Source organism: Ursus maritimus, unplaced genomic scaffold (genome assembly GCF_017311325.1).
Source record: "Ursus maritimus isolate PB19 unplaced genomic scaffold, ASM1731132v1 scaffold_1, whole genome shotgun sequence".
NCBI classification, from domain to species: Eukaryota; Metazoa; Chordata; class Mammalia; order Carnivora; family Ursidae; genus Ursus; species Ursus maritimus.
The window spans coordinates 33,124,487-33,150,279 of record NW_024423343.1 but is presented as its reverse complement, the minus strand read 5'-3'; the positions used below and the strand labels follow the sequence as shown (position 1 = coordinate 33,150,279).

Here is a 25,793-nt window from a genome sequence, read left to right as displayed (position 1 = left end):
GTGCTCAAACTAACAGCTCCTCTTAAAATAAGGAAAAAGATTTTGATTGTGCTAATAAAGATAAGCACCTTATTAACTTATATTATTTTCCAGTATTAACTCCAAGTTTTATTTAAGTGTACATACACCCACAAAATTCTTGAAAACCTTGGCAAGCTCAGGAAAACTATTTGCAAAGTAAAATAAATAGTATAGATCGCCTTTAGCAAAACTACGCCTGTTTTTTGGTGTTTTTTAAAAAACTATGCTTAAAGAACTATCTTCAATACTGAAGACTTAAGCAAAATAAAGTTTGGAAGATTAAAACTGAAGGTTAAAAATACAGAGCATTGAGGGAATGTTTTAGGATTTCACTAAAATTTAACCAGTATAATAAAACTATTAGGACTAACGACTGGACTAATCAATGAATCCTACAGCTACATGAAATAGTGTTGCTCTCACTTAACGAAAACTCTAAGATACATTCAAGATTCTAAGCTTAGCTATAAAGAGACACAAATTCTTAGCATAGGAAACTCTGGTGTGACAGGAAGTTTAATAAGGTGTAGTCTGAAGCCAGACTGACTCCATTCCCAGCTCCACCACTTACTAGTTCTAGGACCTTAAGAGAGTTCTTCTACCTAACAGTACCTGTTTTCTCATCTGTAAAATGAGGATTATAATAAAAGAATATATATATTTTGGGGGGTTGTTATAAAGACTAAATAAGTTAATCTATGCAAACCAATCAGAGTTTATATAAGAAGAAAGGAGAGAGAGAAATGAGGAAATGAAAAAAAGAAAGGGTATGCTCTGGACTGAACATCTGCATCCCCTCAAAATTCATATGTTGAAGCCTAAATCCCCAATGTGATGGTATTTGCAGGTGTGGTGTTGGGGAGGTAGTTAGGTCATGAGGGTAGAGCCCTAATGAGTTGGATTAGTGCTCTTACAAGAAGAGACCCAAGAAAGATGATCTCTTTGCTCTCTGCCATGTCACTATACAATGAGAAGATGGTCATCGGGAAATCAGAAAGCAGGCTCTCACCAGACACCAGATCTGCCAGCACCCTGATCCTGAACTTCCTCGCCTCCAGAAAGCTGAGAAATGAATGTGTGTTGTTTAAGCCACCCCACCTATGGTCATTTGTTGTAGCGGCCCAAGCTAAGACAGGGTGGAAGAGCATAGAGAGGAGGAGAGCAAGACAGAGAAGAATGCATGTTTGCTGAACACTCAGAACCACAGACAGTGAGATCTTAGGGAAGAAGACCATCAAGATTATGCATCTTCTAGTAAGTTATTTTAAAAAACCCACCAATATATCCCATAGTACAGAAATAGAATACTGTAAATAAATAAAAAGGCACTGCATTTGTTTCTTTCCTATCTCTAAAAAAAGGATATAATTAGTGTAGACTATCTGAAACTGTAAAAATGCATTCTTATATCCAGAAGAGAACTTTAACATTACCTGTACAGAAAAGTACTTTATGTCATCAAAATTAATTGTAGTGCTCTTTTCCTCATTTTGGGATAGCAAGCTACGCATTTTTGTACATTTCACAATGTTGTTTATAGAGATGCGAATGAACAAATTACTGTAATGTTGTAAAATGACTGAAAATAGATATTGAGGAAGGAAATTTTGTTGTAATTGTACAATAACACATTATAAAATTAATCCACTAAACAATTCAGGCAAAACCTAAGAATCAATCAAATAAAGAAAGTAATGGTAGATTATATTAAACAATTTTAAAAGTCTTTTAAAATAGTATTTTTGTCCATCAATGGTAGGCACAATGTAAGTAGCAAAAGGAAGGTTGATTATTATTCAGATCACTTCTCATATTTCCATCCTCACATTTCCATACAAACTTTTGCAAATGTTTCTATATATTATCATTTTTTGAGAGAGAGAGAGAGTGTGTGTGAACGGCGGGGCAGGGGGTTGGGGGGAAGGGAGAGAATCTTAAGCAGGCTCCATGCCCAGTGTGAGTGTCCCTGAGGTCATGACCTGAGCCGAAATCAAGAGTCAGATGCTTAACCAACTGAGCCACCCAAGAGCCCCTCTATTTATTATTTTTTAAGGTGACTAAACATTTACGATATATAGTTAAAAACTCTTTTGAGCATAATTATGTAGAAATGCAAAAATTCAAAAGTCACTTGAGTTATTTTTAACATTAAGACAACAAAATTTAAAGCAGCCTATTCTTTAGACTATTCTTTAGACTAAAGCGGTATGTCTATTCTCTTATTCATTTCACTACATACTTAAGTATACTATACTGTATTTTTATCATTTGTAGCACTCCATGCATTAAAACAATTTTGTTTTATGATTTAACTAATTATCTTCAAAAATCTCTTCATGTAGAATTCTCTTCAGTAATTCACTTTATAGGGGCAGCTGGGTGGCGCAGTCCATTAAGCGTCTGCCTATGGCTCAGGTCATGATCCCAGGGTCCTGGGATCAAATCTCGCATTGGGCTCCCAGTTGAGAGGCGAGTCTGCTTCCAACCCTCTGCCCCTAGTCCCCCACACTCATGGTCTCTCTCTCATAAAAATAAATGAAATCTTTAAAACAAATAATTCACTTTATATAAAAAAGAAACACCAAGTCTTCATAATGAGACTGGTTTTATGCCATGATAAATCTGATAACGAGCAGTTTATTTGAAAGCACCACGATAAATAAACCCTTCAAACAATGTTTAAGACAGCACAATTATTACATAGAAATAATTAGTATTATCATCTAAGATACGTATTTTTCCTTTCTTTTTGGTAAGATATATATTTTTCCTTTAACTTACATGGTGATTGAGGTGGATTACAGATGGGTGAAAAACTTTTTTCACTTTGCACATCAAAAAATGGAGTTTATTTTCCTCTGCTCTTGAATCTGGCCTGGCCCTGTGACTACTTTAATATGCAGTGGACATGACCAGGGCTGGGTCTAGGACAGGGTAAGAGAGGCACCAGCCATGGTCCAAAATTTAAGGGGACACCAAAAACTTCAGTAATCAAAATAAATAATATTTTATTGTAATATTTTTTCAAAGATCAAAATTAATGCAGAAAAAAAATATGATGGAAAGACAAGACCTTGGGACTCTATGGAAAGAGAGAAAGGTCTAGCCATTTCAGCTTCCTAGCTAAGCCCATTCTTCCAGGCATCCTCACTGAAGCACCAGCCATGTAAATGAGCCATTTTAGATATTCTAGCCCTTTTGAACTGCCAGCTGACCACAGAGCCTGCTGTGATCATGCGGAGAAGTAGCACCTAGTGAATACACATCGTGATTAATAATAAAATGGTGAAGGGTTTAAGCCACTAAGTCTTGGAGTGTTTTGTCATGCAGCAATACATAAATGAAACAGACATGTCTGATCACAGTACGGCTCTTAAATCAAAAGAAAGGATACTCCTAGGTGTGAGATGTCTGCAGTTCTTTATATGAACAGCAAGGCAGCCAACCTAAAACAACCAAAATAAAAACACAGCAAATGAATTTTTAAAAGTTAATTTTTCTTCCATTTTATTCTATACCAAACAACATATATTTTAAAAGCTCCACTTTGCTAGTTTCTCTTATTAAAACATTGTTTCTCATTAGAAATATCTAGTTAATGGAAAACACCAAAACAGAAATACAGAAGAAAAATAGGCAGGATTTATTCAAAGTAAAACTAAAATGAACAAGAATAGCAAATAATGAATCATGGAACATCACATCAAAAAATAAAAATAAAAATAAAGCCTGGCTTCCAGAAACTTAAAAAAAAAAATGAACAAGAATACAAAGCGAGAAAAAAAAAAGAGCATTATTGACTTAAATCCAACCATCGCTCTTTGAATCACTGTTATTTTATATTAGATGAGAACTGACAAAGCATAGCATGCTGCATATAATAACAAAAAATATGCCTTGCTTCAGATGGGCTTTTTTATTCAGTATCCTAAAACCACTCTATTCATTCAACAATCATTCATTCACTACAATGTCCCAAGGACTGTGAAAAATTCATTCTCTCTTGTACAAAGTATTTCTAAATTTAAAGAAAATTATACCTCCTGTTTCAGCATAAAAGCAAATATAAAATGAATACTGGAATATCTGAATACTGATTTGCATTATCAGCCAAATATATTTAGCCATGTTTGGTCTTAAAAACCAAGTAAAAACAACAGCAATATTATATTAAACACTGTGAAACAACAAAAAAAAAAATGGCCCAATAGTATTTTTAAATGTATGTAAATAATTTTTAAGATTTGATTGTAAAATAATACAGAAAAAGAAATTAGCATCCAGTATTTAATTAAAAGACTATGGTATATGAATGATGAAATCCCAAGAAGAAAGTACTCTGGTCTACTTCTCAAGGACACTTTGATATGAAATGTTATGTTAAAGGAAAGGTTCTAAGTTTCCAAATGCAAATGTATGTAATGCATATTACACGATCTAGGCAGGATTTTAAATGGCACTGCCATAGGTGATTCCATGAATCATTTTTATTTCTTAAAATTAGAGTTATACGTGAGGAGGGTAAAACAGGGAAGTATTACTACAATGTTGTATTGCATAATGCTATACATTAACATTCTGTCATAAATCACTGCCTGCCTGCCAAGTATTTAACATGAAGCCATGGGTAACTTAACTTCCCTTATATTTTAGTAGCTCTTTATACTTTTATATCATAGTCCATATAAAACAAAAAAAATTTCTATTCAAATATATTTTTATTTAAATTTAATTAGGCAACATATATTAAGTACATCATTAGTTTCAGAGGTAGAGTTCAGTGATTCATCAGTTGCATATAACACCCAGTGCTCATCACATCACGCATCCTCCTTCATGCCCATCACCCAGTTACCCCATCCTCCACCCACCTCCCCTCCAGCAACCCTCAGTTTGTTTCCTATAGTTAAGAGTCTCTCATGGTTTTTCAAATATAGAAAAATATTTAACACTTAAAAATATAATGATGACCATTCCCAGACTGTGGATAACAAATGTTGCCACAGATTCTGAGACCCGTCTGTGGCCCAAAGCTATAACCAAGTCAACATCTTCACCAACCCACCAAATGCACGTAAAACAGGAAAGCAACTAGAACTGTGTTCACAAAAGAACTTTAGGGGCCCAATTTTAAGACAGGCTTTTTCACATTTTTTTCTGAAAAAGGGCTCTATCAGAAAGGGGAATCGTGGGTTGTGATGTAGCCATCACTGCAGACACACGTACAAGCCTTGCCAAATACCCCAGAATAAATCACAGAGGTTTCAGAAAGTCATGTGACCAATCATACACTGAGAGGAGGTATCACATGCCGAACATCTGTCAAAAACTTCCAGCTGACCTTTAAAAGAAGGTTATTAATGTCTAGCAATATGTAATTCAACTAAGGAAAAGAGAAACTATGAAGTTAGGAAGTGTGAATGAAATCAAAGTATCAATTCTGAAGGAATGTAGATGTCATACTCAAACGTATGGGTTACGGAAATCAGTACGTCAACATAATGGCATGCGTAATAGCTTACAGCCGAAAGTGATTTCAAGGAATCTTATTTCTAAGTTTAGATTCGAACAGTGACTTTGTGATATACGAAAACGCTATATAATTAGGTGGATAAAGGGACACTGTGCTTGTTTTGTAGAAACAAAATGTATACATTAATATAGTCTTACTTTTTCCCCCCAAAATCATGGTTTAAATTCATCATATATTTTTTAATCAAGAAAATGTGCAGTATATGATAGAATCTAGAGAAGAAGGCCAAGAGAAACTGTCACTTCATACCCAGTAACTATTCTAATGATGTTCAGGAATAGAGATAACTGGGGCGCCTGGGTGGCTCAGTCCTTAAGCGTCTGCCTTCGGCTCAGGGAGTGATCCTGATGTTCTGGGATCGAGCCCCACATCAGGCTCCTCCACTGGGGGCCTGCTTCTTCCTCTCCCACTCCCCCTGCTTGTGTTCCCTCTCTCACTGGCTGTCTTTCTCTCTGTCAAATAAATGAATAAAAAAAAAGGAATGGAGATAACTGTAAAAGAATACCACACACTTGATAGTTCTAAATACACATACATCTCATGTCCTATACTGGATAGCACCCAAAAGAAAAAAAAAAACAGATTTTTCTGGTTCTCAGCCTAGATATTTGGCCGTACCTGTGTGTTTGTGTGTATGTATATGATTCATGAGTATGTTTGCTTTTATTCCTGGGACTTACTATTTTTTTGGATGAGGGAAAGGTGTGGGGTCAATTTTCAAATCATAGCTCAAAGGCTCCTAAATCTGACGATAAATGCAATCACCTGACCAGCACAATAAAGATACTGAATCTTAGGCCCCATTCCCAGATTCCAAGTTAGCAGATCTTAGGTGGGGGACAAGAATCGACATTTTTAAAAAGTATCCCAGATGATTCTGACATAACTAGATTTTGGGAATCCCTATATAGAAAACATTTCTTTTTTCTGTGCATCAAGATGTTTTCCATAATTTCAGTGATTATAGAATGCTTTTCTGACTCAATGAAAAAATAAAAGATTCACAAATGTTGTCAGAATCATTCTCTATATATACCTTTTGATTATTAAATAATAAATATTAACTAGTCTTCACATAAAATAAGAAATAATTTGTACAGGTTTATGGAGGATTAGTCTCACATACCACATCCCCAAATGGTACCAAAGTTGGCACTTCAGGTGTTATTTCCAGTTCTTTACTTTCAGACCCTTTAAGAGTTTTTCTCAGCATCTGTGATGTAAATAAAATAAGACTTTAGAAGGCAAAGAAGAAATAGATAAAAGTGTATTTCAACAAATATTTTATGAGTATCTACTAAGTAACAAGTATTATTCTATGCAGTGGAATATTAATATGAGTAGAAATCTCATCCCTACCTTCAATAAGTTTATCAATAAGTTAGAGAAACAAAATGTAAGCAATTAAATATAAAATCATTAAGGGAATCATGAGAGAGGAGAAAAGTGCAAGTACCATGACTAATGAGCTCTGCTTGCTAACTAAAAATGACCATCATTAGCACATTTTATTCTTAATCTGATGTGGACTAGAACCATAGCCCATAGATGGCAGTGATCCTGCTTGCAAGTTATTCCAATATTCATTCAATCAGCCACAGAAGGAACTGCAATTTAATACTTTGGAATAGTAGGTAAGCGGGAATGGAGCGATGGACAAATGGCTTTTGGTTTTGAGTTGTGTCATTTCCTCCAGAGTAACTTCACTAACAGATATTTGTGGGTTGGTATTTAACTTTGTTCTTAAGAGCTCTGGTCACTACACATGATGGTTAGCTTTTAAAAATTACAAGACATTTTAGTATAGATTTTAAAGGTAAAGCGAGAGAGAAGGAAGGAGAATGGAGGGGAGAAATGAGGGGAATACAGAAAAACCTATTACAAATCTAACTTGAAAAGAAGAATTGTATTTATCCCCAAATTTTGCTAACTTGAATCAACATGGTCTTACTTATAAACATTAACTTCCCAGGAATCTGTTGTTTTGTATCTTTTTAAGAATCAACTGTTCAATTTTTGATGTATATAATAAATCCTCAGTTATGTTGAAATTTTTGCTTCAAAGTATATAACAAACACTTTAGTTGTACTGAAAAAAATTGTTGTGTATATGTTGGGTCATTTTGCTATTGCTGCATCTGATTGGCTTAATAGGTTTTATATATATGATTTTTATATATTTGTATAATTTGTAGTTTAAGGTAACTGAGTGACAATTACTATATTCTCACATAAACACCAACCCATGGTACATTATATGTGTATTCAGTGTGGACCCTCATGCTTTCTAATGTTATGATAACCTTATCATGGAAGTCTACTTTGAATATACATTTTAATAAATACAAAATAATTGTATTTTTGTAAGACCAAAGACTCAATTTATCTTTAACTATGTGGCAAAAATACTGTCTCCCCCTCCTCAGATCACTACCTTTTTATTTTCCTTTCCTTATCTGAGCAGAGTTCTCTTCAGTGGCAACATGAGCAAAATAACTCTTTGCCTAAATTCTATTAGAACCTTGAACAGAAGTTCTAAAGACTAGTCTCATAAGGCCTACTTATACCACCTAGAATTTCTCCTGAAGCTGCAGAGAATTTTTATTTCAGTTAATTCGACTATGCCTTTCATCTCTGTTACTTTTGGCCCCACTCTGAGTAAAAGTCCCTCATGGCACATCTTTTAAAAGTCTGTATATTCACTTTCATTGTTCTGCACTTCTTCCCCAGTGACCTTTTTGACCTACTCTCCTCCATTTCAGTTTTACTTGGAAACGCACAAGCCTACATGCTTAGCTTTTCCAGAATATTCTTACTTCCTAGCCCTAATAGAAACCTCAGTGTCTTTACATTAATTAACATTTACTATGTGTCGGCACAACTATATGCTTGGCACTGTTCCAGCTTGAAGTGTTCTTACCCTTAAGAAATTCAGTCTGGTGTTGAAGACAGGTGGAAAAAAAAAAAAAGACAAACCAATGATGGTTTCTCTATCAGAAAAACGATGGCTGAAAAAATAGACTTTTATCTTTACTTTTTCTTTAGCCAACCCAGATTTCTTACATGGGAAAAAGAATAACTTATTTGATTGGTCAGATTTTCCCATTCATTCTGCAAACACAAGTACCTGGAATTATTAACTCTAAAAAATATTTTTTGAATCCTCTTTTCCCTGCCTAGCTCAGGAGCAATGACTCTCTTTCACCCTCTGTGGTTCTGTCCCCATGAAACAAGGACACTCACAGCAGGGCCCAGGAACTATCCCCTAGAGTAGTGGAAGAAAATATCGGAATTCAACAATTTTCTTTAACAAGTAAGAAAGTAAGCACATATAACTAACTATAAGCAGTAGACAAATATTCTGAGGAAAAGTGTGAGTTTTATACTCAGGTCAGACCACTGCCTTCATGAGTTCAGGGTACCATATTTGCTAGTTAAGTGGATTAACCACTCAACTAAGTACTTACTTTAAGTAGCATATTCAGTGTGTTTTACAAATAGATGAGGACTAAGCATAAAAATTTCATAGCAAAATATTTTTTAAAGTTGGCAAACATAAAGATATCCCATGTACATTCTCACAAGACAAATGTTCCAAATTTGCTAACCTTTTCTGTGATGACAAATAACTATCAACTGTATGTAAACTAGCAAATATTTTAAAATGGATATTTCTTAATCTGTCTTTTCAGAGTAAAGTAGTGACATTTTAATGAGTGTGAAAATAACTCTTTTTGAAATGAACTCATGTGAAGATAAGAGCATTTTGAAAACTATTGGAAATATTTTCATCCAATGTTATTTTCTGTGTGCAAATGCACTATGATCACTCTACAAGCTCATGGTATCACACTTTAGCAACTTAGAAACCATTTCCTCATTTGTTTAAAAATCTCACAAAAGAAGGGTTTCAGCACGTTAGGAGACCATTTTTCCTTTTAAATATAAAAAAATGCAATGCCTTCCAATTAGTTTGCCAGAACTAATTACTCAGTAAAGATAACATTTTACTGATAAAATCTGGACTAAAAACTTTGCAAAGTAGAATAGAAATGAAAAATGAGCAAAGTGGTTTTACTAAGCACAACCAAGATATACCTCTTCCATGTGAAATTTCAAATCTTTGAAAGTATCTTTTTCAAATACAGTAGCATTACAAACCATATACTGAAATAATAAATTTGCCTTAGAATGAGACCTTCAAATTACTACATCACAAATATTAAATCGTGCTTTTCAATAGTGCTTATTGAACTCTGTACCACTAATAAACATGGAAATCATTTTTAGAAATACTTGCCATTTTTAATTTTTGTATATTGTAGACTTTATGTAGTAAATTACAGTACATTTATACAATGTAGAAATAAATATACAAACATTGGTGATAGATGTTCATATGTTCTTTATTGCTAAGACTGTGCAGTCAAAGCAATTTGGAGACTGCTTCCACGGAGTCACAGCTAAATGTCTATAATTTGTCTCACTTTCCTAAATCTGCCTTTCTGGAGGCTTTCAGCTGCCAGTTTCCATGCATAGTCCCACCTAGGCAGAGTCTGCTTAGAAGGAAGCAGGTTACCTTCTCCATTTCATACATGCTGCCTTCAATTTGAGATGGAGGTAGGAGTTTCACAATATTTTCCAGTTTAGACTCATTACCAGAAAGCCTTAGATAAACTGATACTCAGTTCCTCATTTGATTGTCCACTTTTTAGCAAATACTAATGTCCACAGCCCTGGAGCAAAAGGGGCACAAGAGGTAAGATTCCAGTACCAAGCCCATTCCAGGATGCCTACGAAGTATCTCATAAACACATGGCAAAGAAGGGGGGTAGGGAGAAAGAGTGCTAGGGAAGGAGGTGATGATTACTTCAAGTTGAGTATGAAGAGGAAAAAAATTAAGAACTAGAGGGAGAGAAGCCTAGACAGAATAAATAAGTGTAAAAGCATAAAGAAGCAAGGCATAGTTTTATTACATTATATTTATATTATGTACATATGTATATTATACTGAGATACATATACTTAGGTATCATAAGTATATATACTTACATATAAATATATAAATACTATACATGTAATGTATATAATACGCTTATATATTTATATATGTAAATATTATTGCTTCATGATACACACACACACACACACAGATGGCCATCAAATAACATGAACATGGGTTCACCAATATGTGAGTTTTTTCCAATAAATATACATACAGTACTATAAATGTATTTTCATTTCCTTATGAATTTCTTAACATTTTCCTTTCTCTAGTTTACTTTATTGTAAGAATATATAGTATATAATATACATAGCATAGAAAACATGTGTTAATGAACTGTTTATGTCATCAGTAAAGCTTCCAGTCAATGGCAGATATTAGTAAATTTTGGGGGGAATCACAAGTTATACATGGATTTTCAACCACATGGGGGTCAGTGTCCCTAACTCTCATGCTGTTCAAGAGTCAACTTTAAGTAATTCATCTCCTCAAATTGAACTAGAGATTCAATGCAACCAAAATCAAAGTCCCAAAAAGTTTTCCTACAGAAATTGATTAGCTTTTCCAAAAATTAATGTGAAAATGGAAAACCAAGTATAGCTAAGACCATCTTGAAGAAGAAAAACAAAATGAAGGATTTAAAAATTAAAGAAACAAGGACATGATTTCTTAAAGTCTGAAAGCATTAGCAAAAGTATAGATAAATGCACCAAAGAAAATGTTTAGAGTCTAGAAATAGACCCCTACATAGGCACTTCATTTGTGACAAAGTTGGTACTGCACAATAGTGGAGAAAAAACACTCTAAGGAAAGTCGAGTAGAAATTATCATGAAAACAAAACAAAAAACAATAAAAGGAAGAAGGTGAGAGAAAAATGAAAAGAAAACCTGACTTATAACTCACACCATACTCAGAAAAATCATTTACAGGTGAATTGTTGATCTCAGTGTCAAAGGAAATAACAAGATAATACAAGAGAATATTTCCATGAGGTTGGAGTAGATTTCCAAAACAGAACACAAAGAGCAATAACCATAAGGGGAAAAGTTTGATACAGTAAACTCCATTAAATTTAATAACTTCTGCTTATCAAAAGATGTCATACACATTTGGAAGAAAATATTTACAACATGTATAGTACAAGTGACAAGGAGCCTATAACTAGAATATATATACAAATTTATACCAATTAATAAGAAAAAGGTCAAAAATCCAAGAGAAAAATGAGAAAGAGACATCAATAGGCATTTAACAAAAGAATTTATGTGATGGCTAGTAAACATGTGGAAGGGAACTCACCCTCATTCATCACCAGGGAAAAAAGTTAACACCCCAAAGAGATACCACTAACATATTTCTTGGATAGTTAATAATAAAGAGACTGACCATATCAAGTGGCCAGGATGTGGAGTAACTAGAATTCTAATACACTGCCAGTAAGAACATAAATTGGTCTATCTTCTTTGAAAAACTGTTTAGTATTATGTACTGAAATTGAGCATATATGTAATTATGATCCAGAAATTCCATTACTAGATATATCCTCAAGAGCATACCTCTCTCTTTTTTTAAAGATTTTATTTATTTGAGAGAGAGAGTGAGAGAAAGCATGAGCAGGGGGTGGGGGGGGAGGAGAGGGAGAAGCAGGCTCCCCCTAAGCAGGGAGCCTGATGCAGGACTTGGTCCCAGGACCCTGGGATCATGACCTGAGCCAAACGCAAACACTTAACCAACCGAGCCACTGAGGCACCCCTCTATCTCTCTCTTATAAAGGCATTTGTGATTACATTTAGGGCCCAACTCAGATAATCCAGGATGATCTCCCCATCTCAAAACCCTAAAATTCATTGTATCTGCAAAGTTCATTGTCATATAAGGCATATAAACTACTACAACTATAAATAATTTTATGTTAACAAATTAGACAATTTAGATGAAATGGAAAAAATTCTTAGAAAGACACAAATTACCAACACTGACTCAAGAAGAAAGAATATCTTAAAATACCTATAACAAGTAAAGAAATTGAATTAGTAACTACAACTTCCTAAAAAGAAAAACTCAGGCCCAGATTTGTTTCACTGGTGAATTCTACCAAACATTTAAAGAAGAAATTATAACAATCCTTTACAAACTGTTTCAGAGAAAAAAAGGAGGGGGGAGAGGAAGGAACATTCCCGCAAGATATTTTATGAGGTCAATATTATGTTCATACCAAAGCCAGACATATATTGCAAGATAACAACAGGTCAATATTCCTCATGAATAGAGGTAAAAACCCTCAACAAAATATGAGTAAACCAAATCCAACAACATACAAAGAGGACCATATGCCATAAGAAAGTGGGATTTTTCCATCTGAAAATCAGTTAATGTAATAAACCATAATAAATATGTCCAATAAAGAACAAAAACCACATGATCACTTCAAGAGATACAGAAAATGTATCAGACAAAATCTAAAATTTTTGTAAAGATTTTATTTGAGAGAGAGAGAAAGAGCACAAGCTGGGGGAGAGGCAGAAGGAGAGAGAGAAGCAGACTCCCTGCATGCAGGGCTCGATCCCAGGACCCTGGGATTAGGACCTTAGCTGAAGGCAGATGTTTAATCACCCAGGTGCCCCTAAAATTCATTCTTAATAAAAACTCTGAACAGACTAGGAATAGAAAGGAACTTACCTAACATCACACTCAATGGTGAAAGACTGAATGCTTTTCCCCCTCGGATTGGTAAGGCAAGTGTTCACTCTCACTACTTTTAATCGACACTTGTTATATCCAATGCAGTCACACAAGAAAAAGAAATAAAAAGTATCCACATTTGAAAGAAAGTGGCAAAAATGGTCTTTATGTACAGACATTACAATCCTATATATAGAAAGTCTAAAGAAATCCACACACACACAAAGAAATTACTAGAATAAACAAGCTCAAGTGAAGTATCAGGATACAAGAACAAAATACAAAAAAATCTTTTGTATTTCTATATAATAGCAATGAAAACATGTATATCTGAAAAAGCACTGAAATAACAAAATCCTTAGGAATAAATTTAACAGAAGAAACGTAGTAATTTTAAAAGAAGCAGCATAATAAAGTAATAAACTTAACAGAAGAAACATTAAGACTTGTACACTGAAAACAACAAAACATTTCTCAGTGAAATTAAAGATCTAAATGCATGGCAAAAATTACATGTGCACAGATGGAAAGATTCAGTAGTGTTAAGATATCAATTCCCAAATTGATCTAGGGTCAACAAAATATATAAACCAGTAACTAATTTAACCAAGAAGAGCAGATAAAACGCAATTAAGATGTTTCACTCCCTGGTGGTGATAAAGGAAGACCCAGAACTCACTTCCTCCACAGAACACACCAAATTATACCTATTAATAGAACAATTCCTCCTGAAGAAAAATTGAGGGGTGACTGAACCCCTTCTGAAAACCAAAGATAGAAAGATGAGTAGGAGAACAGCAAGAGAAACAGAGACATGGTAACATAGGGAACCCCCACTCCCAGGATACCGTGAATGGCAGTGGGAAGGGATAGTACTAAGGAACTGGGAACAGAAACAGCTTGGGCACAGAAAAAAAAAAAGCTGCAGTTTAAAAGAGCAACTAGTATAGAAAAAAGACAACAAACACTAGACCAGAGCAGGGTTTGGATAATGGGCAGATCCAGTTGTCACAGCAAGCTTGTGATCTCAGCAAGCCCAGGATCCACAAGACCACACCAGCCCCAGTTGCACTGAGGCACAGAAAAAAAAAAAAATCCACGGTTTAAAAAGGCCAAGGAGCTGTGGGAATGCCTTCTCCCCTTCCACCTTAAAAGCCCAGACCAGAACAGGATCTGGCTTGGAGCAAGAACAACCTCAGAACCCCTGAACCCAGAGTCTATAAAACCACATCAGCCTCTGTGGTGCTGGGGCACAGAAAATAAGCTACATGTGTAGATTTCATTTAAAAATTAATTTTTATTTTTATTTTTTTAAGTTTTTAAGTTTTTAAAATTTGTCTTGTCTTTTTAAAATTCTTTTGGGGCTATTTTATTTTATTTTTCTTCTTCTTATTTCCATAAAAAGCCACAGATTCAAACAGTAACTAGCATATACTGCCACAGCTCCAGCCAGCCAGCAATAGTCACCAAGCACACAGAGTCTACATACAGGACACCGTACACAAAAATACTCCTTCAAGTTTAGGAGAAGTAGTCATTCTGCCTAATCCTTACAAACAAACACAGAAAGTCAAGCAAAATCAGGAGACAGAAAAATATATTTCAAAAGAAAGAACAGGAAAAAAAAACTTCAGGAAAAAAACCTAAATGAAACAAAGAAAAGCAATATGCCTGATAAAGAATTTAAAGTAATGATTGTAGGGGCGCCTGGGTAGCGCAGTCGTTAAAGCGTCTGTCTTCGGCTCAGGGCGTGATCCTGGTGTACCGGGATCGAGTCCCACATCAGGCTCCTCTGCTATGAGCCTGCTTCTTCCTCTCCCACTCCCCCTGCTGTGTTCCCTCTCTCGCTGGCTGTCTCTCTCTGTCAAATAAATAAATAAAATCTTTAAAAAAAAAATAAAAAATAAAAAATAAAGTAATGATTGTAAATATACTCACTGGACTGGAGCAAAGAGGGAACTCAGTAGTCTATCAATATAGAGATAGAAAATATTTTAAAAAACCAATCAGAGTTAAAGAATACCATAACTGAAATGAAAAACACACTAGAGGGAATTGACAGTGGATTAGAAAATGCAGAAGACTGTATCAGTGAACTGGAAGAAAGGGTAATGGAAAGCACAAAATCTTAACAGTAAAAAGAGAACAGAACTTAAAAAAAAAAAAAAAAACTGAGGACAGATTAAGAGACCTCTTGGACAACATGAAGTGAACAAACATTATAGGAGTCCCAGAAGAATAAGAGAGAGAAAGGTATAAAAAAAGTTATTAGAGGAAATAATAACAGAAAACTTCCCTAATCTGGAGATGGAAATAGATATCCAAATCCAAGAAACATAGAGAGTCCCAAACAAGATGAACCCAAGGAAGTCCACACTATGGCACATAATACTTAATATGTCGATGCTGGTGAAGATAGTGGAGTGGGAGGATCCTAGGCTCACCTTGTCCCACAGACACACCTAGATAATACCCACATCAGTGTAAATAACCCAGAAAATGACTTGAAGATCAGTTAATTGTAGAAAGGAGGCCACATGGGATAAAATGGTAGAAAGAGCAGAGACAGTCAGGAACCAAACTGACCTGCAAGACTGACTGTAAGAGGGAGGGGCACTGAAAGCATGAAGGAGGAGGAGGAGGAGGAGGAGGAGGAGGAGCAGCAGCAGCAGCAGCAGCAGCAAACCCCACACCAGGCATCCCAGGCATGGGGGACCTGCATTGGGAAGATGAATCCCTATAACATTTGACTCTGAAACTAGAGGGGCTTAACTTTGCAAGTTTTTATAATCAGTGCGGCTAAACACCAGGAACAGTAAAAATGAGCGGTCTTGGCTCTGCAAGAGCCAAAGAGCTATAGAAAACTGGGTCCTTGGCATTAAAAACACAGCATGACAAAAACCCTGCCAAGTTACAGCATAGAAACAGAAGTTTCTGAGGCACCTGGGGTATACAGGAAGATTTCTTTGCTGGTCTCAGAGCCTGCACAGGAAGGCCAAGTTTCATTGTGAAACTTATCTAAGAACAAAGGAGCTGGCTGGCACCATTTCTTTCTCCTACCCACCAGTCTAGATTCGCTGACACTTGTGGAAAGCAGCCCAAACACTTTCCACCAAGCTTGCTAACAGTGCCCCAGACCCCTACTTTCTCCTGCAGATCCATGCCATTCAACCCTCCCCACTAGATGGGACTCCATCCAAGGAGGTGCCAAAAACATGGCATTGTGCAAGGAGCCCAGTGGCCAGCACCACCCCAGAGTAACTTCTGCCCTGGGGAGAGGAGAAGATAACCACACACACCAGTTCAACTGTGGCCCAAGGCGGGGGACAGACATATAATCTGATTGCTGGTCCCAACCACCAACAAAAAACCTCACAAGGGGCAGCACACAGAGAGAACCCAGTAGTTCAAGGTCACTGCAACCTCCAACAGAGAAACTGGAGCAAATTCCTGGTCTGACTTTAGGCCCTGCCCACCAACAAAGATTTCCAAGGGACAAGTAGGGAGAGTGTCCTGCAGTTCACTGCAACTGCAGTTCTAACAAACAAGCTGAGTGCAGGCATCTGGTCTGACCCAATTCAAGCCCAAGGTGACCCCAGAATGGCCCCTTACAGCACAGGGACTAAACCTTGCCCACAACAAGCAAACAAGGCCATTGCAAATGATTGTACTGAAGGCAAACAGAGCTCAACCACAACAGGAAGTACACAGCACACTTAGGAGATACCCCTGAAGCACCCGGTTCTGGTGAACAGGGGACATTGCACTACAGGGTACTACAGGTCCTCCTCTTCATAAGGCCACTTTGAATAGCAGGAGATGTAGTTGGCTTTCCTAACACATAGAAACAGACACAGAGAGCCTGACAAAATGAGGAGACAGAGAAAAATGCCCCAAATTAAAGAACAGGACAAAATAAAAGCAAGAGAGCCAAATGAAACAGAGATAAGTAATATGCCTGATAAAGAATTTAAAGTAATGGTCACATATGGACTCTGAGAAACAAACAGGGCTTCAGAGGGGAGGGGGGTGGGGGAATGGGATAGACTGGTGATGGGTAGTAAGGAGGGCACATATTGCATAGTGCGCTGGGTGTTATACGCAACTAATGAATCATCGAACCTTGCATCAGAAACCAGGGATGTACTGTATGGTGACTAACATAATGTAATAAAAAAAAATTTTTAAAAAATAAAGTAATGGTCACAAAGATACTCACTAGACTTGAGAAAAGAGAGGAGAACCTCAGTGAGAACTTCAACAAAGAAAGGGAAAACATAAAAAAGCATGAACCAGAGATGAAGAACACAACAACTAAATTTAAAAATACACTAGAGGGAATAAATTGTAAACTAGAGGAAGCAGAAGAACGGATCAGTGAGCTAGGAGACAGAATAATGAAAAGCAATCAAACTGAACAAGAGAAAGAAAAAACATTAATTATAAAAGTGAGAACAGATTTTTAAAAAAGATTTTATTTATTTGAGAGAGACAGAGGGAACACAAACAGGTGGAGGAGAAGGGGCAGAGGAGAGGGAGAAGCAGACTCCCTGCTGAGTGGGGAGCCCAACACGGGGCTTAATCCCAGGACCCAGAGATCATGACCTGAGCTGAAGTCAGACACTTAATCAACTGAGCCACACAGGTGCCCCCCAAAATGAGCATAGATTAAGGGAACTCAGTGACACCATCAAGTGTAACAATATTTGCATTATAAGGATTGCAGAAGGAGAAAAGAGAAAGAAGGGAACAGAAAATTTGAAAAAATAGTTGAAAACATCCCAAATCTGAAGAAGGAAACAGATATACAGATCCAACAGGCACAGAATGCCCTAAAAAAAAATCAACCCAAGGAGGTCCACACCAAGACACAGAGTAATTAAAGTGACAAAAAGTAATTATAAAGAAGGAATTTTATTTTATTTTTTTTAAAGATTTTTGTTTATTTGTTTGAGAGAGCAAGTAGGGTGAGAGAAAGAGAGCATGAGTGGGGGGGAGGGGGAGAGGGAGAAGCAGACTCCCCACTGAGTAGGGAGCTCAGCTCAGGGCTTAATCCCAGGACTCTGAGATCATGACCTGAGCCGAAGGCTCCTGAAGCCACCCAGGCATCCCTGAAGAGGGAATTTTAAAAGCAACAAGAGAAAACAGTTACATACAAAGGAAACTACTTAAGTCTACCAGCTAATTTTTCAGTAGAGACTGCAGGACAGAAGGAAGTAACATGATATATTCAAAGTGCTGAAACAAACAAACAAAAATATGCGAACAAGAGTACTCTACCCTGCAAGACTATCATTCAGAATAGAAGGAGAGATAGCGTTTCCAGATGAACAAAAGTTAAAGAAATTCACCACCACTAAACCAGTCTTACAAGAAATGTTAAAGGGGATTGAATGGAAAGAAAAGAACATAAACAGAAGAAAAGTAGAAGGCACAAAAGCAGTAAAGTAAGTATATCCATAAAAATCGATGAAGAGATTCATAAAAGGATTTAAACAATGACACTATAGCGATAGGCCACCCGCTTCCCATAACTCCGTGCACTCACCCCTCCCATCCTCTTTCCACCATCTTTCCATGCTGCCATAACGGTGCACATGAATGTCCTGGCAGATGCTCTCAAGAGCATTAACAATGCTGAAAAGAGAGGCAAATGCCAGGTTCTTATTGGGCCATGCTCCAAAGTCGTCATCCAGTTTCTCACTGTGATGATGAAGCATGGTTACATTGGCAAATTTAAAATCATTGATGATCACAGAGTGGGGAAAATTGTGAACCTCATGGGCAGGTTAAACAAGTGTGGAGTGATCAGCCCCAGATTTTATGTACACCTGAAAGACCTAGAAAAATGGCAGAATAACCTGCCCCCATCCTGCTAGTTTGGTTTCATTGTACTGACAACCTCAGCTGGTATCACGGACCATGAAGAAGCAAGACAAAAACACACAGGGGGGAAAATCCTGGGATTCTTTTTCTAGGGATATAATACATACGTGCAAATAAAATGCCTCAATGGACGAAAAACAAAAATAAACAACGACACTATAGGGTTGGGAGAAGAGTAAAATTTTAATGCTTTCAGAATGGGTTCAAACCTAAGCCAATATCAACTTAATATATACTACTATACACACAAGATGTTATATATAAACCTAATGGTAACCACAAATCAAAAACCTGTAACAGCTATGCAAAAAATAAGCAAAAGGAATCCAAGTATATCACTAAAGAAAACCAGCAAACCATGAAAGAAGAGAGCAAGTGAGAAAAGGAAAAGAGAAGAGCTATAAAAATAACCACAAAACAAGTGACAAAATGGCAATAAGTACATACTTATTGATAATTACTTTGAATATAGACTAAACTATCTGATCAAAAGACATACGGTGACAGAATGAATAAAAAAAACAAGACCTACATGCTGCCTACAAGAGATTCATTTCAGACCTAAAGACACATGAGGATTGAAAGTGAAGGGATGGAAGTGCCTGGGTGGCTCAGTTGGTTAAGCATCTGACGCTTGATCTCAGCTCAGGTCTTGATCTCAGGGTCATGAGTTCAAGCCCTGCACTGGGCTCCATGCTGGGCATGGAGCCTACTTAAAAAAAAAAAAAAAAAAAAAAAAAAAAAAAAAAAAAAAGTGAAGGGATGGAAAAACACTTACCATACAAATGAAGATGAAAAGAAACCCAGGGCAGTGATACTTAATAGACTTCAAACAAAATAGACTTTAAACAAAGACTGTAACAAAAGATGAAGGACACTACATAATCATAAAGGGAACAAGAAGATATAACAATTGTGTTTATGCACCTAACATGGGAGCACCCAAATACATAAGGTACTTATCAACAAACATAAGGAAGTAATTTTTGGTAATACAATAATAGGAGGGACATCGACACCCCACTTATCTCAATGAATAGATCATCCAAACAGAAAATCAACAAGGTAACAGTGGCTTTGAATGACACATTGGGCCAAACGGATATAACAGACATATTCAGAACATGCTATCCAAAACAGAATACACATTCTTTTCAAGTGCACATGAAATGTTCTCCAGAATAGATACCATGTTAGGTCACAAATCAAGTATGAACAAATTCAAAAAGACTAAAGTAATACCATGCATCTTTTCGACCACAACGCTATGAAACTAGAAATTAACCACAAGAAAAAATCTGGAAAGAACACAAATACATGGAGGTTAAATAACATACTACTCAACAATGAATGGGTCAACCAAGAAATCAAAGAGGAAGTCAAAAAACACACAGAGACAAATGAAAATGAATATATACAACAGTCCAAAACCTTTGGAATGCAGAAAAGCTGTTCTAAGTTTAGAGCAATACAAGCCTACCGCAAGAAGGAAGAAAAATCTCAAATAAACAACCCAACCTTACACCCACCAGAGCTAGAAAAAGGGGAACAAAGTAAAAAAAAAAAAAAAATCAGAAGGAAATTAATAAAGATTAGAGCAGAAATAAGTTAAAAAGAAACTAAAAAAAAAAAAACACATCAATGAAACAAGAAGCTGGTTCTTTGAAATGGTCAACAAAATTGATAAACTTTTAGCCAGACCCAACAAACGAAAAAGAAAAAAAAAGAACTCAAACAGAATCAGGATTGAAAAAGGAGACTGTAAGAGAATATTATGAAAAATTATATGCCAACAAATGGGCAACCTAGAAGAAATGGATAAATTCTTAGAAACACATACAACCATCCAACACTGAACCAGGAAGAAACAGAAAATTTGAACAGACCAATTATCAGCAATGAGATTGAATAAATCATCAAAAAAGTCTGAACAAAAGTCCAGCACCAGACAGCTTCAAGGTGAATTCTACCAAATATTTAAAGAGATAATACCTATTCTTTTCAAACTATTCCAAAAAATAAAAGAGCAAGGAAAACTTCCAAACTCATCCTATGAGGCCAACATTACCCTGATACCAAAGACAAATAAAGACACTACGAGAAAAGAGAACTACAAACCAATATCTCTGATGAACACAGATGCAAAAATCCTCAACAAAATACTAGCAAACTGAATCCAATAACATATTTAAAAAGTCATTCACCACGAGCAAGTGGGATTTACTCCTGGGATGCAAGAGTGGTTCAATATTCACAAAATAATCAATGTGATATATCACATCAACAAGTGAAGGATAAAAACCATATGATCATCTCAATAAATGCAGAAAACACATTTAACAAAATACAACATTCATCTGTGATAAAAACTCTCAACAAAATAGGTTTAAACGGAACATACCTCAACATAATAAAGGCCATATATGAAAAACCCACAGCTAACTTCATACTTATCAGGGGAAAACTGAGAGCTTTTCCACTAACATCAGGAACAAAACACAGGTGTCCACTCTCACCACTTTTGTTCAACACAGTCTGGACATCCTAGCACAGCAATCATACAAGAAAAAGAAATAAGAGGCATCCAAATGAGTAAGGAAGAGGTACAACTTCACTATTTGCAAATGACGTGATACTGTATGTAGAAAACCCTAAAGTCTCCACCAAAAAACTAACTAGAACTGATAGATGAATTCAGTGAAGTCAAAGGATACAAAATCAATGTATAGATGTCTACTGCATTTCTAGACACTAGTAATAAAGCAGCAGAAAGAGACATTAAGGAACCAATCCCAATTATGACTGCACCAAAAATAATTTTAAAATACGTAGGAATAAATTTAACCAAGGAGGTGAAAGACCTGTACTCTGAAAACTATAATACACCGACGAAAGAAGTTGAAGATGACACAAACTAAAGGGAAGATATTCCATGCTGATGCACATACTACCCGAAGCAATCCACAGATTTAATGCAATGCCTATCGAAGTAACAGCATCTTCCACAGAACTAGAACAAAGAATCTTCAAATTTTTACGGAACCACAAAAGACCCGAAATAGCTAAAGCAATCTTGAAAAAGATAAACAAAAATGGAGATATCACAATTCTAGATTTCAAGTTATACAATCAAAACAGTATGATATGGACCCAAAAACAGACACATAGGCTTCTGGAGTTAAAATGGCAGAACAGCAGTGAGACCCTGGGCTTGGCCTCATCCCTCAAGCACAGCTAGATCAACATCCAACTATTTTGAAGAACTAGGAATACGATGTGAGGATTAAGAAAACAATCTGCACAGTTGGAGGGAGAGAACATGGCAGATGTTTGGAGCCACGAATTGGGGGAGAGGAAAGCCGTGGGACCGCAAAGGGAAGGGAACCCTTTTCTCAGTGCAAAGTCAGGGAGAGAGCAAGAGCGAGTACAGCAGGTAGTGACTGCACATGAAGCAGCAGTGAGGAGATCTCCTGGGTTGCACTGGGAGAGCTCACTCCTCAGGACAGTTGGAAGAGGTTTGGAAGAGGTTTGGAAGAGGTTTGGAAGAGGTTTGGAAGAGGTTTGGAAGAGGTTTGGAAGAGGTTTGGAAGAGGTTTGGAAGAGGTTTGGAAGAGGTTTGGAAGAGGTTTGGAAGAGGTTTGGAAGAGGTTTGGAAGAGGAAGAGGGCAGATAACTTTGTAGCAGCTTTTTGCTGTGAGGCACAATAGACTTAAACCACTGTATGCATGCGAGCAGCTGCTTTTCTGGGACAGAACTGAGCAGAGAGCAGACACGGGCAGGCTTTTCGCTGTCCGCCACAATATACTCAAGCGTCTGCCTGACGGCTTCTCTGGGACAGAACGAAGTAGGAGATCGAGTCGCATGCCGAGACGGCTTCTCTGGGACAGAACGAAGTAGGAGATCGAGTCGCATGCCGATGGCAGATAACTTGGTTTCAGCTTTCCGCTGTGCATCACAATAAGCCCCAGCCTCCCAGCGCACTGTGCAACTGCTTTCCTGGGACAGGACGGTGCTGGGCGTGCCTCAAGGCTCACCTCTGGGGGAGGGGAGAGGGTCTGTACCTTGCCAGGGCCTTTAAAACTTGGGAGTTTTGAATCCCAGCCACTATCTAGAGATAAAATAACAGATCTGTGGTGCTGGGCATGCCAATGGCCCTAGAAACAGACAGGTTAAGGTAAGGATCTGATGAAAGCCCAGGACACAGGAGACTGCTTGCTTTTCTGTGAGGGTCTCCTGAACAGCAGTGGCCAGAAATTGCCCTCCCTGGGGACCAAAGGGCAGGGTGATGCCATCTTCCTCCTCCACCACCCCTCCCTCTCCCACCCACCAGCACAGTTGGACTTCAGAGAGCAACACAGTACCTCCAGTGGAGGCTGGAGCCCCCTACACTAAACCCTGCCCTCTGCACCTGGCAGGGGCACTTTTACAAGGGCAAGTCAGCTTGTGAGCCAGCCCAGCAGGCCTCTCCCTCAGAAGACCAACACAGCCCCCCATGTACCAAGTCTACTGATTAAAGAGTGCTCCAATGTCAGCTTCTTGTGGAAATAAGACCAGGCTTGCTTTTCTTTTTTCTTTTTTAATTTTTAAATTTTTTATATTTTTATTTCATATTTTAATTTTTTATCTTTCTTTTTTTTCCTTCTTTTCTCTTTTTTTGGTATTAGGCTTATAATTTTTTGTTCATTTGTTGGTTTGTTTGTTTCCTTCTCTTATTTTTCAGATCAGGCTTAATTTTTTTTTTCTATTCTTTCCTTATTCTTTTTTCCTTCTTTCTTTCTTATTCTTTGGAATCAGGTTTATAGTTTTTTGTTAGTTTGTTTATTTGCATTTTTGTTCCTTTTCCTTTTCTCTTGTCTTGGATCTGGCTTTTTTTTTTCTTTACTTCTCCAGGCTTATCTTAACAAACAAATCAAAGCACACCCAGTTAAAGGTATCAACAGTCCCCACTGCAGGCAAGGAGGAACTCTGCAGAGCGCAGACCCGTGGGAAAGACCAGCCAAATGCAACAGCAGAATGTACACAGCATATCCCAGAAACACTTCCGAAGTTCTTCTTGTTGTTGTTGTTTTCTTTTTCTCTCTTCCATTCTTTTCTGGAGAAAATTACAAGACTAAGAAATTCACCCCAAAAGAAAGAACAGGCGGTAGTACTCCCTCCTATGGATTTAATCAATATGTATATAAGTAAGATGTCTGAACTAGAATTTAAAACAATGAGTATAAAGATAGTAGCTGGGCTTGAATAAAGTAGAGAAGACATTAGAGAATCCCTTACTGTAGAGATAAAAGTAGTAAAATCCGAGAGTTAAGATGGCGGAGGAATAGGGGTCCCCTTTTTCAGCTGGTTCCCTGAGTGGAGCTGGATAGATACCAGACCAGCCTGAACATCCACGGAACCAGCCTGAGACGCAGGAAGATGCATCTGGATCTCTACAAATGAACAACTCCAGCATTGAGTATTGAGGTACGAAGCGTGGAGACGTGAAACTGAGCACAGATATCGGAAGATAAACGGAAGGGGGAGGGAGCCGCCGCGTTCGGGCACCGGGAAGCGGTAGCCACCTGCACGGGGGAGCGGGCGGGCTCGCGGCCCACCCTCGAGAGAGCGGACTGAGACCATGAGCCTGGGAACGTGCATGTGACCAGACTGAAAACCGGAGCTCCGGAGTGCGCACGAACCACACTGAAACAGAGCTCCGGGGCGTCCGGAGGCAGCTGGCGGCTGGCGGTGTTAGAAACACAAAGGACAGAGACGCGCCGGCCCTGGAAGTGAGGGCTGGGACGCCGGGTGTGGGGCGCACATCCCGGGACGCTGCAGGGTTGACCAGCACCAACAGTAACAGAGTTAAAGTGGCCAGAACATCAGTGGAGAACGGTCCGCGATCCCTCTGTTCTGAGACAGAGGCTGAGACTCGGCTACTGCTGCTCTGACTCTCAGAAGAGGCACAGCAAACCGCCAGGGAAAGCCGCCAGAGAACAAAAGCCTGGAAATACCGGCTCACATTATGTCCATCCCCATCCCCCCTCGCAGGGGACACGGAGACTCTATCCAAACAGGGCTGCCTGAGTATCGGCGCGGCAGGCCCCTCCCCCAGAAGGCAGACTGAAAAAATCAAGAAGCCCACATCCCTAAGGTCCCTATAAAACAAGGGCGCACTGCCTAGGTCCTGGTCAACAATTTGGGCTCTGGAAAAACCCGCAACCTCTCCTCATCAGAATGACAAGAAGGAGAAATCCCCCCCAGCAAAGAAAAGACAATGAGTCCGTGGCCTCTGCCACAGAACTAATGGATATGGATATAATCAAATTATCAGAAATGGAGTTCAGAGTAACAATGGTCAAGATGATGTGTAGACTTGAAAAAAATATTAATGAGAATATAGAATCTCTAAGGGCGGAAAAGAGAGCGAATCTGGCAGAAATTAAAAATGCTATGAATCAAATGCAGTCAAAACTAGAGGCTCTGACGGCCAGGGTAAATGAGGCAGAAGAATGAATTAGTGAATTGGAGGATGGGATGGTAGAAGAGAAAGCTGAAACAGAAATTTGGCTAAAAAAAAATCCAATCTCAAGAATGTAGGTTACGGGAGATTACTGACTCAATGAAACGTTCCAATGTCAGAATCATCGGCATCCCCGAGGGGGTGGAGAAAAACAGAGGTCTAG

The 25,793-nt window shown here is 37.7% G+C and overlaps 1 protein-coding gene and 1 pseudogene across 1 annotated transcript in view; one reads left to right on the top strand and one right to left on the bottom strand.

Moving 5' to 3' along the window:
- C2CD6 (C2 calcium dependent domain containing 6) overlaps positions 1-25,793 on the bottom strand; it is a 160,118-nt gene that overhangs the window by 122,431 nt on the left and 11,894 nt on the right. Inside the window, exons 2-4 of the mRNA XM_008687546.2 lie at positions 6,681-6,767; positions 3,416-3,467; positions 1,455-1,600 (exon numbers count right to left, since the gene is read on the bottom strand). Coding sequence (XP_008685768.2) covers positions 1,455-1,600; positions 3,416-3,467; positions 6,681-6,767 — 285 coding nt within the window. The remainder of the gene's footprint in view (positions 1-1,454; positions 1,601-3,415; positions 3,468-6,680; positions 6,768-25,793) is intronic.
- Positions 18,340-19,436, top strand: LOC103659746 (annotated as a pseudogene).